At 45.4% G+C, this 17,711-nt stretch overlaps 1 protein-coding gene across 1 annotated transcript in view; it reads right to left on the bottom strand.

The window, feature by feature from the left end:
- Positions 1 to 1,379: 1,379 nt before the first annotated feature.
- Positions 1,380 to 17,711, bottom strand: part of LOC106804957 (ubiquitin carboxyl-terminal hydrolase 24-like) — a 46,836-nt gene continuing 30,504 nt past the window's right edge. Inside the window, exons 32-56 of the mRNA XM_014806373.1 lie at positions 13,380 to 13,485; positions 12,886 to 13,030; positions 12,241 to 12,398; positions 11,931 to 12,111; positions 11,420 to 11,502; positions 10,516 to 10,654; positions 9,889 to 10,008; positions 9,395 to 9,600; positions 8,706 to 8,845; positions 8,114 to 8,276; positions 7,588 to 7,780; positions 7,157 to 7,257; positions 6,595 to 6,708; positions 6,177 to 6,276; positions 5,708 to 5,827; positions 5,067 to 5,165; positions 4,612 to 4,723; positions 4,291 to 4,409; positions 3,746 to 3,862; positions 3,429 to 3,494; positions 3,027 to 3,120; positions 2,715 to 2,793; positions 2,386 to 2,461; positions 1,970 to 2,062; positions 1,380 to 1,653 (exon numbers count right to left, since the gene is read on the bottom strand). Of these exons, the coding sequence (XP_014661859.1) occupies positions 1,381 to 1,653; positions 1,970 to 2,062; positions 2,386 to 2,461; positions 2,715 to 2,793; positions 3,027 to 3,120; positions 3,429 to 3,494; positions 3,746 to 3,862; positions 4,291 to 4,409; positions 4,612 to 4,723; positions 5,067 to 5,165; positions 5,708 to 5,827; positions 6,177 to 6,276; positions 6,595 to 6,708; positions 7,157 to 7,257; positions 7,588 to 7,780; positions 8,114 to 8,276; positions 8,706 to 8,845; positions 9,395 to 9,600; positions 9,889 to 10,008; positions 10,516 to 10,654; positions 11,420 to 11,502; positions 11,931 to 12,111; positions 12,241 to 12,398; positions 12,886 to 13,030; positions 13,380 to 13,485 (3,197 nt within the window). The 3' untranslated portion in view covers position 1,380. The remainder of the gene's footprint in view (positions 1,654 to 1,969; positions 2,063 to 2,385; positions 2,462 to 2,714; positions 2,794 to 3,026; positions 3,121 to 3,428; positions 3,495 to 3,745; positions 3,863 to 4,290; positions 4,410 to 4,611; positions 4,724 to 5,066; positions 5,166 to 5,707; positions 5,828 to 6,176; positions 6,277 to 6,594; positions 6,709 to 7,156; positions 7,258 to 7,587; positions 7,781 to 8,113; positions 8,277 to 8,705; positions 8,846 to 9,394; positions 9,601 to 9,888; positions 10,009 to 10,515; positions 10,655 to 11,419; positions 11,503 to 11,930; positions 12,112 to 12,240; positions 12,399 to 12,885; positions 13,031 to 13,379; positions 13,486 to 17,711) is intronic.

Here is a 17,711-nt window from a genome sequence, read left to right as displayed (position 1 = left end):
TACCGTATAGATCCGAAGTAAATAACGCAGGCGGCATAAGCCCGCACCTCAATCTTGAATCGTGGTAACCAAGTATTGCGCCTAGTAATATTTCCCCCTCACGGCCAATGGTGGCACTTAATAAAACCGCAGAGCAAATACAGGGTCTGAAATCGTGAGTGCCAAATTTCTGCGGTTATTACGCGATCTATACCGGTATGTATGATGATATATGATCCTACTACGCGCACAGAGTAGGAATTGTGCATATTTATCAGCGTATCGAGATGCCCCCGAAATGAGTCTGAGACACCGAAACCAACAATGAACGCAACTTGCCACACGCGGCTTGCGTCACAGGCCACCGTTCTCACAGCGCGCGTATACATGTAAGATACTCACTCTGATGTACGGAATATAGATGCAGAGTAGTGTACGTAACGCATCATCGACATCCGTGGAAAAAAATCCGCGCTGCTATATAAACTGCTCAACCTGTCATCTAGCTTAACAGAAGAAAGTTCCCAGTCACAACAATCACTACAGTCATGGTCTCCGACACGGCTCCTTAAAGTCAGTACAATTCTCTATTCACGTATCGAAACATGTTCGTATGGTTTGCACGTGCGTGCGGCTGCTACATTGTTTTGGCCTGCGTGCGTGTATCGTATGTGTTTGTGCTTGCGTGCGTGTATGCGTATGTGCCTGTGCGCGTGTGTGCGTATGTGTTTGTGCCTGCGCGCGTGTGTGCGTATGTGTTTGTGCCTGCACGCATGTGCGTATGTGTTTGTGCCTGTGCGCGTGTGTGCGTATGTGTTTGTGCCTGCGCGCGTGTGCGTATGTGTTGGTGCCTGTGCGCGTGTGTGTGTATGTGCGTATGTGTTTGTACCTGTGCGCATGTGTGCGTGTGTGTTTGTGCCTGCACGCGTGTGCGTATGTGTTTGTGCCTGCGCGCATGTGTGCGTATGTGTTTGTGCCTGCGCGCATGTGTGCGTATGTGTTTGTGCCTGCACGCGTGTGTGCATATGTGTATGTGCACGCATGAGTGTATTTGCACATGTGCTTGTATGTGTGTATCTGAGTGCATGCAAGCCTGTGTTTGTACGCATATGTTGTGCTTGTGTGCATGCATGAATTTGCATATTTGCATGCGTGCATGTCTGAGTATTTGCGTGCGTGCGTGCGTGCATGTATATGCATTTGTGTGTGCGTGCGTGCGTGCGTGTGTTTTTGGAAGCACCTTCACGAGAATAATACAAAAGTGAAGGCCCGCATACAAAGTTCGAATATATACATGTAACACCTCTTCCCCTTATGCCGTCCCCTCCTCATCTGCCTTTCCTCCTCCTCCACCACCGTCCCCTCCTCTTCCTCCACCTCCTCCTCCAACCCCCTTCAGCATCAGTCCATGCTATCGAGAGTGGGACTCACTGTCTCCGTCTTCGTCGCCGCGGCGACGACCCCCGCTGACGCATGCGTGACCTCCACAGGTGAGATCGCTGATGCCGCCGCTCTCGCTGTCGTCTGCTCATCGCCGGCATCCATCTTGACCGGCGGGTCGTTTGTTGTCGCCGTCGCCGTGGACGACAACTCTGATTCGCCGGTTTCCATGTCAGACATCTGGTCACTGCTTTCTATCTCTGTGAGGAGTGCTGTAGCCTCTGCCAACGTGTCCTGAGCACATGCATAAATTAACAATTATATATTAGAATATTGATACACTATAATTTATTAGAATATCGATTAATACATATTTAATTTAGCATGTTGATTGGTTATTTTAAATCAGAGTGATTAATGATTCTCGACTAGAAAATTTTACATAAAAAATAATAATTACATGCTTAAATTAAAAGTATTAACATTAAATTTATGATTACAACAACATATAATAATATAAAATTATCATAATATTATTTCACGACAACATGTCTTTGTTATCGTACGTGTTGTTATTGTATGTATTATATTATAATTATGCATCGGTTACCTGAGCGCTGATTGTCCGCTGAAATGACTTGCTGTTTGAATCTTCATTCGAGGCAGGGAGCACGGACGCGGGAGGCCAGCAATGGTCCGTCATCTACAGATCACACAGACGATACATTACGTTACAGCAGAGGTTACACAGCACGCTGCACCCTCCACCACACACGCACGCACGCACGCACGCACGCACGCACGCACACGCACACACACACGCACGCACACACACAAACACATACGCAGCCCGCTGCTACCAACAGCTGTTATACTGATAGATGCAGTGGCGCAATCTACTGGAGGAAAATTGAAAGTTTTACGGTGAACAGGCTCACGCGTGCCGCGGGATATTGACCGACCTTCCGCTCATTCACGTTGCTGTTCATAGCTGCTTGATATAAACAAAAACAAAAGAATGCTCACCTTCTTCTTGAGCCAGTTGACGGCCCACTGCCACTTCGACGGAGTCTGCATAAGGTAATCCTTTGCTACTTGACATCTGTAAAAGCGCGCGCGCACAATTCGTAACGAGGTATGTACACATACCCACACGCGCACATGCACGCACGCACACACGCACGCACACACAAACACACACATGTAGGCACACACATACATATAACACCAGACAAATATAGTTCATGGGTTATTCACATTAATTATCAATCTGATTATTATAGTCAATTCTATTAATAATCATGACTAATAATAAATTACAGGTGAAAGCCCAGGTGAAATGTTAAGGCACTTACTTGCTGGCTAGATTCACAAGGAACTTAATACACTGATATGAGCGTCTGCTGTCACTCACGTGATTCATCTTAATCACAGCTGAAAGTTAACGAGATTGTGTGAAAATCAGCCTTGTATCATTAAAAACAACAACAACAACAACAACAAACTAAAAGAATTGTTCTTCCAGTTAGCTCAGGTTCAATACACATTAAACTGTGAGTGAAGAGCTTGCTACCTCATGCTCTTTTTAGCTATATACTGTCACTACATATAATGTTCGTAAATCAATAAATACAACAATAATAATTATAATGATGATGATAGCGTACTCAGCATTCCATCGTACTGCATGTCCTTCTCCTTATCCGTGTATCCGTCGATGATACACTGTAACCTGTAGAGTTGAAGTGGATCCTCCAATAACTGCAAAAATACATACAAACATACAACAACACCGCCCATGAATAGCTAGTTGTAGTGCCTCACCTAGTGATCTGTTAGATATAACAAAATAATTGGTCCTGGGACCATAGCCTCTAGGGGGGGGGAGTAAGGGGCAGTTACACCAATTATATTCTAGAAATTAAAAAAAAAAAAAATCCTGAAATTAAAACAAACAAAAATGTCAAAAAAGTTTTAAAATGTTAATAAATGTAAAACAGTTTCAGTCACCGTTTGGTAAATTTTTCTCCTACATGTAAACTAGAATGAATGTATGAGTTTCCACGTACCAAGACTCGCATCAGAAGCTCAAAGATTGGCTTTAGTTCATTCGATGCGATGCTGGCATACAGGTTCTGAAACGAAGTTTCAGCATATTGGAGATGCACACTTACACCCAACGTGCATCAGTTATCATAACACACGCACACAAGCACACACACACACGCACGCACTCACACAGACTCACGCATGCACGCAGATATGTACGCACCGCCACACCCTCATCATAATTTGCCCAAGTATGACGACTAAGAACAACACACGCACGCACGCACGCACGCACGCACGCACGCACGCACGCACGCACAGACACACATACCCTTACCATGATTTGCCTGAGTATGGAGACAGAGAACAGCTCATTACAGAAGCTGCAGTAGACGACCATGTCAACGTTAGCCTGAGCATCACCGCTCTCTATCTCGCGGCACGACAGCGCCACCTGTAATGCAAAACATCCGTGAATGAAACACACACTTACACTTACGGACACGGTACTACGAGAACAAGAGGGCGTGTTATCGTTAGGCCTATCATTTTTATTAATTTTAGTTTTATCATTAAAATGATTATCCAGCAATAAACGTTGCAAAAATAAATCGCAACTAGCATTTTCAAACCATACTCAAGCAGTAGCGCATTTAATTTTCATTTAAAAATAGGTAGGCAATTATTCTTTGGAGGCAACAAAAACTGCTGAAATAAATGAAAATTTAATTGAAATTTTTTACGCCAGCAGATCCATCAACCGAAGCATAATTAATAACGAAAAGGCCTTATTAGAAGAAATCACGGTTGTCAGTAGTGATGATGATGATGATGATGATGATGGTGCAGTGAGAACGAACGCGTATACATAATATATCTCACCTCTCTCACATATCGCAGTGATTCGGGGCCGTACAGCATCGAGTGAACATCGTCCGGCATCTTCAGATGGCTCTCAGAGACGTGCGTGTGAAGCCTGGGCAGCTTGTGCGTCCCCGTAGCTGCAACAAGAGAACAACACGGCTGCTATAGTGACACTCACCAGAGGGCCAAGACAACATGGCTGGCAAAAAAACACTCACCAGAGGGCCGAGCAGACGATAATCAGCACAATGTAATATAAGTGGCATCTTCTCTCTCGTCACGTTGCGAGACTTTCCTTACATGGAATATGTTTTTGCACGACTAGTATTCTACACTTACCGACCGTTCTATAGGGAGTGACATCACAGTGTAGGACTAGGGTTGCCAGGGCAACGTGCAGCTGCCCAAACTCTCGTGCCTGCAGAGAGCTCCATCGCCGTGGTTGCAGCTCCTGAAAAATAACAACGCGCCATCCATCGACGGGTTAGAAGGATGGAGTGACGAGTGTGAATGCATCGTCCCATGCCACGTCATCATAGGCAAAAGTTACAGGTAGTTTATTAATAATAATAATAATAATCATTAAAAAAAAAAAAAAAAATTAAAATAAGTTCATTGTGGGTACCAGTGGCAACTTAGCTCAGTCGTAAGTGTTGTATTTGCAATAATAATAATAATAATAATAATAATAATAATAATAATAATAATAATAACAACGATACTACTACTATTAATATGAATAATAATAATAATAATAATGGGTTTATCATGGTAATCGGAAGCAGCAGCCCTACCTCAGTCGTTGGTGTTGTCGGTGGCGACCGTCCGATCAGGAACCCAACGAGTCGCTGGAATCCGCTTTTGCCAAACAGGTGAGCGCATGCCTTCGTACCCTGGGCAGCAACGACAACCGTCACACATCAAACAGTCGCGGCAGCAGCGACAGCATTAGCTTAACGTGTTAATTTATGTGGGTAACTTATTACGTCAGAAACTGTAGTCAGGTTCACCGTTTCAAATTGCCCGTTTTATTCTCTGCCCGCGTAACACTCAATATAACCATACATATATGCTAGAAGAACATTCACTCAGAACAGGTAAAACATCAAGCACAGGTGATAGAAATATCACAAATGCAATTCGGAATGAAGGCGCTATGGATAGATTTGATAATTGATTGTCGATTCAAGAAAAAGGCGAATAGCACATGATTAATAACCCGTAGGCAAGGTCTAGCTCAAGCTCTAGTTCTTATAATGGGATCATCATGACAAATCATAAAACACGCCGTGTACAATGGACAACCCTGGCTTACGAACCACACTTTAGTGCATGCGTGCCTACGTGTGTGTGTGTGTGCGTGCGTGTGCGTGCATGCATGCGTGTGTACGTCCGAGTGTGTGTGTGTATGCGTGTGTGCGTGTCACTCACTCACCATCTGTGCGTAGGAGCAGAGCAGCCAGAAGTACTGCATGCACTGCTTACAGTTGTCCTGCACCTCCTTGTTTAACATCTCCAGCAGCAGCTCTATCACCTCATTAAACATCTTACTGCTCTGTAACAAGTTATTACCACCAAAAGTCACCACAGGATGGCGCCACCCCCCAACAACTGCTGGCACTGCTGGCAAACCAAGGTGGTTAATAATTGGTCTGCAGGACGTTTAAAATAATTATATTAAATGAAATTTTACGGGAGATATTTTCGTATATCGACCCATATTCACACACAAATATATATATATACATTTATTTATTTATTTATTTATCATATAACAACAACTTATATCGTGTTGTCATTCTACATCGTGGAAGAAACAAGTTATATATATATATTCAATATATCGATACTCATGGATATATAACATAATTATTCATCTATAGGCCCACATGTGGACGACTTACAGTGGTGCCTCCGTGGAAGAAGAAGTAGGTAAAGGTCTTCTGTAGGATGCTTGCAAAGTCCACTCTCACGTCCTGCACTGGACAGTTGAGAAGAAGGGGCCTGTGTGTGGTGAATAAAACAGTCAGTGCCATAATTATGACAACTTATGGTTATGTTAGTACAATTATGTACACAGTGTGAAGGTATTTTAATGCAACGTGGGTGTGTGCGTGCACGTGTTCAGGATTGCATATGCCTGTCTGTCTGTCTGTGTGTCTGTCTGTGTTTCATGTCTGTGTAGCTGTCAGTAATACCTCTGTCCACATTTCTATATACTGATGACATTCTCTAATGTATTGATATCTGCACATAACATCATAATACAAGACCGCTAGGATCGGTCGACAATAACTAAAATAACTATTTTGCCACGCATACCCAATAAATGACTGTCCCTTAGTGCTGCCGAGAAAATCCACGAGCCAGTTGCAAGCCTCCTTGCTGTTCTGCAGTATTCGCTCCAACAACTCCAGCCACTCACACGTATCTGCCCTATAAACCACACACAGTCACATGTCACAATCTTATAGGGTTAGCGAGCAAGCAAACTATACATACTCGCAGGAACGTTGAAATGTACCAGTCACTGCGGCACACAGGGGCGTAGTACACAAAGTTTACAGATGGTGATCAAATACCGAAAGTAGGCAATTCGGGTTTTAATCGGCTTTCCTTAAAAGCTTTTCTTTCTAAAGACATTTAACTTTATTTTAATTGTAAGTAAATGATAACAAGTGTATTTGCTGTCACAATGTACGGCTTAGTTTAATTTATTATGTTACTTTAATTGTTAGCACCTGCATCAGCCTGTAAGGGTCACAAAAACGATTTCGGCGTTTCGGACTTGGTAAAATAACGGCCAATACGGTCATAACCCAATGGAGGGCACGACGTGAAATAGGGACCAGGAGAAAGAGAAGGTGAGAATGAACAGACTTACCTGAGGGATCGTTTTGTGCGGAAATAAACAGTGAAGAGAAACTGTATTGCTAGTTGCACTGACTGCAATGCCACCTGGTGGTTCTGCAGTGCTTCTTTGGTCTGCAATAGTATAGACATGTATTCCCATGTAATTTGTAATGTCCCCTGTCAACTGCATGCATTACTACAAAAAAGCATATATATATATATATATATATATATATATATATATAGTTGTGTGTGCTTTTTGCTTTGCTATATATCCTATATATATACTATATATGCTAAATATTATTATATATTATATATATAATATATACTATATAATTTGCTCACTGAATATTACATTTACCTTGTAAGCAATGCTATACAACATTACGTTTGAGTTTTATATTAAACTTTCAGAAAATAGAACCCTCCCCTTCTTTCTCCTTCCTTGCGGTTACTTACAGTGTTGCAGCGTGTCAGCTGGTAGAGTAAGTGGAAGTATTCAGCGTTGAATACGTCGCGGTTCTGCATGAATCGTAAGTTCTCCTCTCTGACGACCTGCTGTATGCGCGCAGGCATCTGCTCTGTGAAGATGCCACGCCGCTCGCCCGCGCTCACCAGCTCTGACAGCTCAGACAGACTGTCCGACTCCTTCCTGTAGCGGCACACGTACGGTGTTACACACGTACGCACGCACGCACACTTACGCACGCATGCACACACGCATGCACACACGCATGCACACACGCATGCACACGTACGGTGTTACACACGTACGCACGCACACACGCGCACGCACGCGCGTGCGCACGCACGCACGCACGTACGCACACACAGATGCACACACACACACGTGCACTCACACTCACGCACGCACGCACACGTTCTTAATCTTCACGTCAACTTTTAACTGTCTACATTACACTAATACCACATCATAATAACATGTACATTACGGTAACGTCTGACACACACGATGCCCACGCACCTGTCCGTGTCCTTGCACGGTGACGGCCCGGGTGACAGCTGCTGCTGCTTCTGCTTGGCGCGGCTCTTCCTGCGCATGCGCGGCGCTCTCAGGTCCTCCAGCTTCTCATAGAACAACATGTAGCCGTTCCAGTATCGCTGCCGTGTCTCAGGATACGAGCTCGCTGCACAGACAAATGCTACACATTACACCCGACTGCACGCTACGCCATGTTGATGTTGCAATACCGCTGCTGCGTATCAGGGTATTAACTCGCTGCGTATCAGGATATTAACTCGCTGCGCAAACAAACGCAACACATTACATCTGACTACATGCTACACCAGCCGCGTGTCGCGATAGAGAACAACACGTAGATATCAGTGCTGCGTATCAGGATATTAACTCGCTGCGTAAACAAACGCAACACATTACAAATGCAGCCTCACTACACCAGCCGACTTTACGGAAGCCCATTACGTTGAACTGACAAGCTGCATCCACGCGAACGACAGCTATCGACACGACCGAGATCGCATTACGATAGGCGGCTTCGACCCCCCTGGGGGACGTGACCCCCGCACACCCGCGCGGCGCAACATGACGCACTCACACTGATCGTAGACCTTCGCCTTGTAGGTTCCGCCGAAACACTCCGCCTCGAGGCTGTCGTTGTTCATGAGGAACTCCTCGACCGTCGTGTCGTTGTACTTGAACCACTTGCCGCGGTTGGCGTTCGTCAGAGCGTTGCCACTACAAGGGGTCGATGATAAGGTGATGATAGGTTGATATGCGCGCCATGGTCAGTTACACCGATCTCGTTTCCTGCACGCGATCAAATTACTGGCGAGCGATTGATTGGTTTACTCTAGCTTTGTTTTTGTTTGTTTAATTGGTTATTGTTGTTGATTGCCGATTGTAAAAAAATTATAGTTTGGGGGACACCTTTATTCATTTCAGTTACAACCACCTTGTTCACCGTACGATCAAACTACTGACAAGTTATCGATTACTGTTATTGATCACCGATTGTGAAAAAATCCCAGTTTGGGGTTCACATCTGTCTATCCCAGTTCCACCCATCTCATCCTACACATGATCAAACTACTAACGAGCGACTGATTAGCTATTAATTTCTGCTATCGATCGCTTCTTGTGAAAATTTTTTTGCAACACCAGAGGGTTACTTCTGCCCATCCCACGCTGCAGATCGTGAAACAAGTGACGAGCGATCGATCAGTTATTGATTACAGGGAGCATTGCTGGTTGCCATCGCAGGGAGCATTTCGGGAGCCATCTCACCTGCGGTCCTTGATGAAGGAGTAGTAGTGGCCCGCGTTGGCCTGCCCGCTGTGCACGGCAACGCCCACCAGCTCGTACGTCGTTGCCACGGCGACCGCGTCCAGCTGGTTTGTCTCCATCATGTTGTCCTCCTGTTTGTTGTCGCCGGACTCCCTGCGTGCGAGTCCCTCGGACGTGTATGGCTCCATGTCCAACACCCAGGGGAACTGTCATGCGCGAGAGAGAGAGGGCGGGATCACGATACAACGCCGACGTCGTGCGATTCTATATTACATTCTAATAATAATAATATATATATGTATATATATATGTATGTATACACAATAGCTCACACTAATGTGAGCGGTGGATAACCGCGTTATTCCCTATGTCGTTTAAAAAGTATAGCATAAGCATTGGGCCTTTTTTCTTTTCTTGCTTTCTCTCACTCTCTCTCTCTCTCTTTCTCTACAGGAAACCTACATTACTGTACGTCTACGATGATTGACACGCACCCTGAAGTGATCGTCAAACTTGAGCGCTCTATTGGCCTCCCAGTCGTAGTCGAAGCGCTTCAGTTGCATGCACAGCTCCGGTGGCAGCGTCTTGATGCACGTTCTCTTCACAGCCGTTCTCTACAGATACACAGCCCCACATTACTCACACACACAACAACGACAACAGCCCCACATTACTCACACACACAACAACGACAACAACAACAGCAGCGGCAGCATAACTGCAACAGTAAGTAATATAACAACAAAAACAACAACTATAACAACAACAACAATGACAACAACATAATCGCAACAGTAACAAATATAATAACAAAAACAACAACTGCAACACTAAATGTAAAAAAAAAACCGTTTCCACACACACACGGTAGCTTGCAGCTTACCAGCACTAGCAGATCTCATCACAACACAATCTGCACTACAGATATCGGCGAGCTTAATTTTAAATTCATTTAATTAATGATGATAATGTTGATGATGATGTTAACGTTGATGATGATAACGGTGATAATGATGATGCTGATGATGATGATGTTGATCACGATGATGCTGATGATGATGATGATGATGATGATGATGATTTAGCAGGAGCTGTGACTGCTGCCTTGCCCCCACGCATACCTTCGTGCCACACTTCTCGCAGTAGTATGCATTGTCTCCCTCCAGCAGCTCTCCCTTGACGTACTGAGCGAGCGAATCCTGCAGGCAGCCTGTCTTTACTGTCAGGTTGAGGGCTGCAAACGTCTCCTCTCTCTCGTACCTACACCACAAGCCGCGACACCGGAGCAAAAATTATACACGCGTATAGATTATGATATATAAAATAATTTTATGAATGAATGTTTTTTCCATTATAATAATTAATATAATATTTAATACCAAGACGCGAAATTAGCACCGGCCCACTGGCATATGCCGGCAAATTATTTGGAGGGCCGGCCCGGTAACATTGCCAAAACACCGGCCCTCCGAGCCGGTGGTTTCAGCCGTGTTAGCGAAGTAATTTAGCGAAGCGTTAAGCATTTTAATTTATAGCATTAATGAGCAAATTGCCGACATTAATGTTTTACCTGAAGAATATCACGTGATAATTTATCAATATTTTACAAATTTGAAATCAAGAATGCAAGCGTGAAACATGACATTGATTTTACAAACAAAATTTGTGAGGGCTGGTAAAAAAAATGCTGTTATCAGACCTCTGGGCCGGTAAAAAAAAATCTGAATTTCGTGCCCTGAATACTTAATGATATTTAATATAACCGTCATAGTATGGCTATGACACTACCGTAGTAGCCGAGTACCGTTTGCATACAAATATTCACGGTTCGTTAGGATATTGCACTGACAGAACTCAATGACGCAAAAATGCTGGTCCGGCAACTGCTAGTGAAACGTTAATTAATTTCCATATTATAAACTATATGAACGCACTAAAATTCGATTGAAACTTTTCATGGTTAAAGTATTGAATACCATGAATAGTCACGAATAGTTTATATCTTTTGATTATTTCATACTGTACCTGTGTGGACAGTCTTTGCAAATTTTCTGATCAGAAAACACCCCCTGAAACTTCTTCTTGAATATTGGAGTCTTGTTTAATTTCTAAACAACAGAATTAACAAGATTAAAATATTGAAGAACATCAATAGAACTGTTTGAATTAAGCATGTTTACCCTCTATTTTCTCTACCATATTCTATCCTTCTATTGATGACAAAATCATCATTCCTTGTTTGACACACGCCCAAATTAGCACCATCTATACTGTAAGAAGTATAACCTGGTGAGTCTCTTTTAACTACCATCAGGGGTCACTAGCATCGACCATATCACAACGGATGCTTCAACCAAACAGTATCCGAGGTTTACTCTCCACCTTTGTTTCCACGATTATTTTATCTTTTTTTTTCAACTACAAATGGCAGCACATGCACGGAAACATTAATCACTTCCAGACGTCGTTCACTCTCTCTGCCCTCGTTTCCGCACGCACGCGCCTGCAGATGGCAGCACCGTCAGCGCCTACGTACGATCAAGTGTTCGTCGAGCTGGTTGAGAAGGTCCGTGTAGAACTCGAACGCATCCTGCTGTTCGCGAACATTCACCGGCCGTCCCCACAGCTTGAACGTGTCCCAGAACTTTGTTGGCGAGTAGTACTGCAGCTTGGATTCGAGCAGGTTTCCGAACACCACCTGCATCTGGTAGAAGACACTGCAAGAGAGATGGTACAGTGGTGCACGTGTATATGCGTGTATCCGGTGGTATTTTACATGGTATGTTCCGATGGTACTGCAGCCTTCTGTGTTTTAACATCGTAAATGATTATTGATTATTGATTACCTATCTTCGTTCTCCTCGCCCTCCACAGCTAGCAGAGCCTGACAGATGTCCGGCTGCATGTACAGCTGCTGGATCACTGAGTTCATGTAGCAGGTGGCGCCCCCGTTCTTCAGCCCGACGAACCCGCATGGAGCACGTCCGTCCACGGGCGGTAAGTACTGCATGAGAGGTCGCGATTGGTCACGAAAGGTCACACGAGCACGCAGAGTATGCATCATATTATATTTGCATATACGAAATATAAATATTTGGAAATGTTAATATTATCAGGAAATATATTAGGGTATTATTCTTATTCGTAGAATTAGTCAACTAAATTAACTAATTAAACTGAAGTCTAGCGATGAAAATAAAACACCCAAGAAATCAAAATGGTCTTGTCATTAACAGTTGGGATATCGGGTAATAATGAGAAATAGGCCATGGGCAAAAGTCCAAAGATTATTATTCAAACACGTTTGACACTTCATAGAACCAGGTTTATATCTGGATATAAAATAAATATATCATCCTGGTAACATCATCAACGGTCACCCAAAAATTGTTGCACATTACTATTTTTTTTAAAGTTCAATTTTAGCCATTCGTTATAAATTCTGCCAATAGGTAGTTCTATACGGAGCCTAAAACCGATTGATGACTCACCTCCCACTCGTTGCCGATGTCTGTGGCCAGCTTGTGGTGCATGTTGATGAGATGTCCGCTGACCAGCTGCTGATTCTGCAGGCAGCCTGTACACAGCTCTACCAGAACCTGATACGCAGCCACGCGCGACTCCAGCCCACTGCACCTACACCCACAAACAAACAAAAAAATAAACAAGCAAACAAACTATGTACACAGCTCTACCACAACCTGATAAGCAGCCACGCGGAGAAGCACTAAGATAGTGCAAAAACACCACAGGATTAATAAAATTACAAGCATAATAAATGTTGGATAGGATAAATAATAAATTAGAAATAAACTAATATACTAAATACAGTAAGACACTGTAAGATATAACCACAACATTAATTAATCCTATAATTCTCCTCCAGAGATGCACAAGAACAGGCATCCTTGCACGCCATCCCAGCGCTGCCTATTTGTTCGACGGCGGCGCCACCTACACGTGCAGCATCGTCAGCGCCACCTACTTGGGGTTGATGTAGAGCGACTGGTTCGTCGGACTGCTGCTGTTCTCGATGTACTTTGAAGCGGGAAAGAGAAACTCACTCAGCAGGTCTTCCAAAAGATTTTTACCTGCAGGGAGAGACAATGAGAGTAAGAGGTCATGATGTGTAAGAGAGATGGAGAGAGATAGAGACAGAGACAAAGAGACAAAGAGAGAGAGAGAGAGAAAGAGAGAGAGAGAGAGGAAGACAGAGGAGAGGAGAGTACACAGAGAAGAGAGAGAGGAGAGAGAGTCAGAGATAGAGGGAAGAAGAAGAGAGAGAGAGAGAGCGCAGAAGTAAGTTAGAGAGAGGAGAGAGGAAGAAAGAGAGAGTACGAAGAGATAGAGAGGCTGAGAGAGAGAGAGAGAGAGGCTGAGAGAGAGAAGAGAGAGAGACTGAGAGAGAGACAGGCTGAGCTGTAAACGAGCACGCACCACGTGTTGTTTGTGGATGCCCTCGCAACATGAGCAGCAGCGAGCGGATGAGACGGAAGTGTCCCGCAGCAGCGGGCGTTGTCCCCGGCAACGCAGAGACGGCTTCTCTGACGTTGAGAAGTTGTTGAGCCACTCGAGTTCGTCCGTGAGCATCGCGGAAACGGTCACCTGCAGGTCCTGCTGCTCCCGACACTGTCACCACGACACACGGTAAACACAGCATAAATACATAAATACAGGTATATACAGGTAAATACATACGAAAAAAGCGTCACTGCCAAAACACAGGGTTGATACATAAAGTCATGTAAAATACACACACACACTGTGCACACACACACACACGCGACGCACCGTAAATGCACACACACACGCGCACGCACATACGCCACACACACCAAACGTGATTACACCTCTGGACATATACGTACGATGTGAGATTTTCCCAGCAGTTTCGCTCCGTAGGCTCAAGTACTGCGTGCACTGTGCCAGCAATCTGAATCAAGACACGATGACACTAGACCACGCATAACGAGTCAACGCTAGCAGTTCATTGTTAACATCGTTAATTATGTCACTCACTATTCTCTATGCTCACGTAATGGTACAGGAATTATTATAGAGAATTACAAGCCGTCCATGAGAAGAATATATGGAACATATGGAGCTCGCGCCGAGAAAGCTAGATATCTGTTGCTACAACCGATAGAAATGCTACTGTTCGCACCACGCAAAAGATTTAGCTAGGGTATGATTCAAATATTAATATCAACAAAAACTAGTATTTGTTGGTTTTCATATCCCTTAAATGTCATTATCTCACCCTAGGATTCAAACCCCCGCCGCCTTTGACTTGACTTCTATTATTTGTAGACGCCAACCCTTTGAATCTAGACTCAACCTTTCCCTATACTCAATCCACTGTACCCTAAATGTTTATTCTGTCAACAGGATCCTGACTATCTTGCCGACTCAAACGTCCTGACCCGCCAGATCGCATCCGCCGACTTTGAAGCTAGATCTGAATTCTGACGCCCTAGATGCCGACGCACTGACCCTGCGACCGTGACCTCCGTGCTACCATCTGACTGGACCCGCGGGTGGTGCGCGGACGACACCACAGGCGGCAGTGCGCCTTCAGCAGGCAGCACGTGCAGATGAACGCTGGTGCGGACTCGTCTGGCCAGCCGCGCCTCCTCAGCGGCGGGCACACGGTGCGCGACAGCTGCAGGACTGCTTGCGAGGCCTTGGTCCGCGCAGGCTCCTGTGGTTCGTGACAGCCGGAGCAGCGATGCCACGATCAAGTCTCCAGGACCAGGCGCCAATGCCTGTAGAACGTACCTAGAGGGCAGCACGAAGGCGGCGCGGCACCGTGTTATGTTGTGATGTCATTCATCATTAATCACAATAATTAATAACCATTAACACAGTCTGCCGTACAAAATGCGTTTTCTGTACCGGAGTATATGTGTTTATGGGCACCGATCACAAAGTCCGAACGCTCTATCTCTACGTCGTTCTTCATCATTGTTATCCCCGTATCTCCGTTGTTGTTGTTGTTGTCGCTCATCGTCATATCTCGGCATTGCTGTCGGTCGTCCGCATCATCGCATCATCATCGTCCATCATTACCAATCGTCATCATCATCATTACCATCGTCATCGTGTCGTCAATGCATCATGCGTCCAATCGTCGTTCATCATCTCGTCATCATCATCCTCGTCCATCTTTACCATCGTGCATCATCATCATTACGCCATCGTCATTGTCGTCATCATCATCGTCATCATTACCATCGTCATCGTCGTCATCATCATCGTCATCATTACCATCGTCATCATCGTCTTCATCATCGTCGTCACTGTAGTCGCGGGTGTCTGCTTACTCAGCAGCTGACATCTCAGCTCCAGACAGGTGACGAGCAGCTCGAGGGCCTCCTGCGCGATGAACACATCCTTACTGCTGATCGGCTGCTGCTGCTGCACGCAGATGCCGCCGTGCAGCGACTGTGGCTCCCCCGAGTCGCTGTTAGAACTCGTCGTGCTGCCTGAAACACGAGGGGCGTGTCTAATGCGTTTCTGAGAGAGGGAGTGAGTGAGTGAGAGCGAGAGGTTGGAGGAGTGAGAGCGACAGTACGGGAAAGAGATGGGGAGTGCGAGAAGTGAGAGAGAGAGAGCGATGAAATGAGAGAGAGAGAGAGACAAGGGAGAAAGAGTGAGATAGGGGTAGAGAACGAGAAGGGAAAAGAGTGTAAGAGAGCAAGCGAGGTCAGCAAGAGAGAGAGAGAGTGAGAGAGAGAGAGAGAGCCAGAGAGAGCGACAGAGAGACAGAGAGAGTGAGAGAGACTTTGGTGACCTGCGGGTCTTTCGCCACTGGCAGACTTTGATGACCTGAGGGTCTTTCGCCACCCCAGTGCTATATCTATCACATTATGTATTGTGACCTTTCATTCTAATATGTATCGTTGTATACTGAATGTAAATATGTCTTACGCACAAATAAATTATTAGAGACTGGCAGTAACCACATAGCATCCTACCTGTGCTGCCTTGTCTAATGCGACGATCACTGCCGTAGATGCTGTTGCCCTCCTTGATGGGCTGTGGTGAGGCTGCGAGGTGGAGGCAGCCCGCGGCAGCCGCCCACGCGATGCGCATGAAGCAGCCCACCGTCTCCGTAAACTCCAGCACGCCCATCGTCTGCAAACACGTCGTCAAGGTTACCACACGCGTCGTCGTCGCAACGGTTCCCACCTGCGTGGTTGTCACGGTTACAACGCACCGTTGTCGTCAAGGTCGCCATGCACCGTCCTCGTCACGGTTACAACGCACCGTTGTCGTCAAGGTCGCCATGCACCGTCCTCGTCACGGTTACCACACACCGTCCTCGTCATGGTTACCACGCACCGTCTTCGTCACGGTTGCCACACACCGTCCTCGTCACGGTTACCATGCACTGTCGTCGTCACGGTTACCACGCACCGTCTTCGTCACGGTTACCACGCACCGTCCTCGTGACGGTTACCACGCACCGTCTTCGTCACGGTTACCACGCACCGTCCTCGTCTCTCTCAGCTTCGCTTCTCCTCTCTCTCTCTCTCTCTCAGCCTCTCTATCTCTTCTTTCGCTCTCTCTTGCTCTTTCCTCTCTCCCTCTCTCTAAACTTCTTTCTGGCGCTCTCTCTCTCTCTCTTTCTTTCTCCCTCTAATCTCTGACTCTCTCTCTCCTCTCTCTCTTCTCTGTGACTCTCCTTCTCCCTCTGCCTTTCCTCTCTCTCTCTCTCTTTCTCTCTCTCTCTCTCTTTGTCTCTTTGTCTCTGTCTCTATCTCTCCATCTCTCTTTACACATCATGACCTCTTACTCTCATTGTCTCTCCCTGCAGGTAAAATCTTTTGGAAGACCTGCGTGAGTGAGTTTCTCTTTCCCGCTTCAAAGTACATCGAGACAGCAGCAGTCCGACGAAACCGGTCGCCCTCTACATCAATCCCAAGTAGGTGGCGCGTGACGCATGCTGCAGCGTGTACGGTGGCGCCGGCCGTCGAACAAATAGGCAGCGCTGGGATGGCGTGCAAGGATGCCTGTTCTTGTGCATACTCTGGAGGAGAATTATAGGGATTAATTAATGTTGTGGTTATATCTATACAGTGTCTTACTGTATTTAGTATATTAGTTTATTTCTAATTATTATTTCTCCTATCCAACATTTATTATGCTTGTAATTTATTAATCTGTGTGTTTTTTGCACTATCTTAGTGCTCTCCGCGTGGCTGCTTATCAGGTTGTGGTAAGAGCGCTGGTGTACATAGTTGTTTGGCTTGTTTATTTTTTTGTGTTGTTTGTGGGTGTTAGGTGCAGTGGCTGCGAAGTCGCGATCAGTCGG

This window comes from Priapulus caudatus, unplaced genomic scaffold (genome assembly GCF_000485595.1).
Source record: "Priapulus caudatus unplaced genomic scaffold, Priapulus_caudatus-5.0.1 Scaffold94, whole genome shotgun sequence".
In the NCBI taxonomy this organism is placed as follows: domain Eukaryota; kingdom Metazoa; phylum Priapulida; class Priapulimorpha; order Priapulimorphida; family Priapulidae; genus Priapulus; species Priapulus caudatus.
Note: the sequence above shows the minus strand (reverse complement) of the source record. Positions and strands in the feature narration are given on the sequence as shown.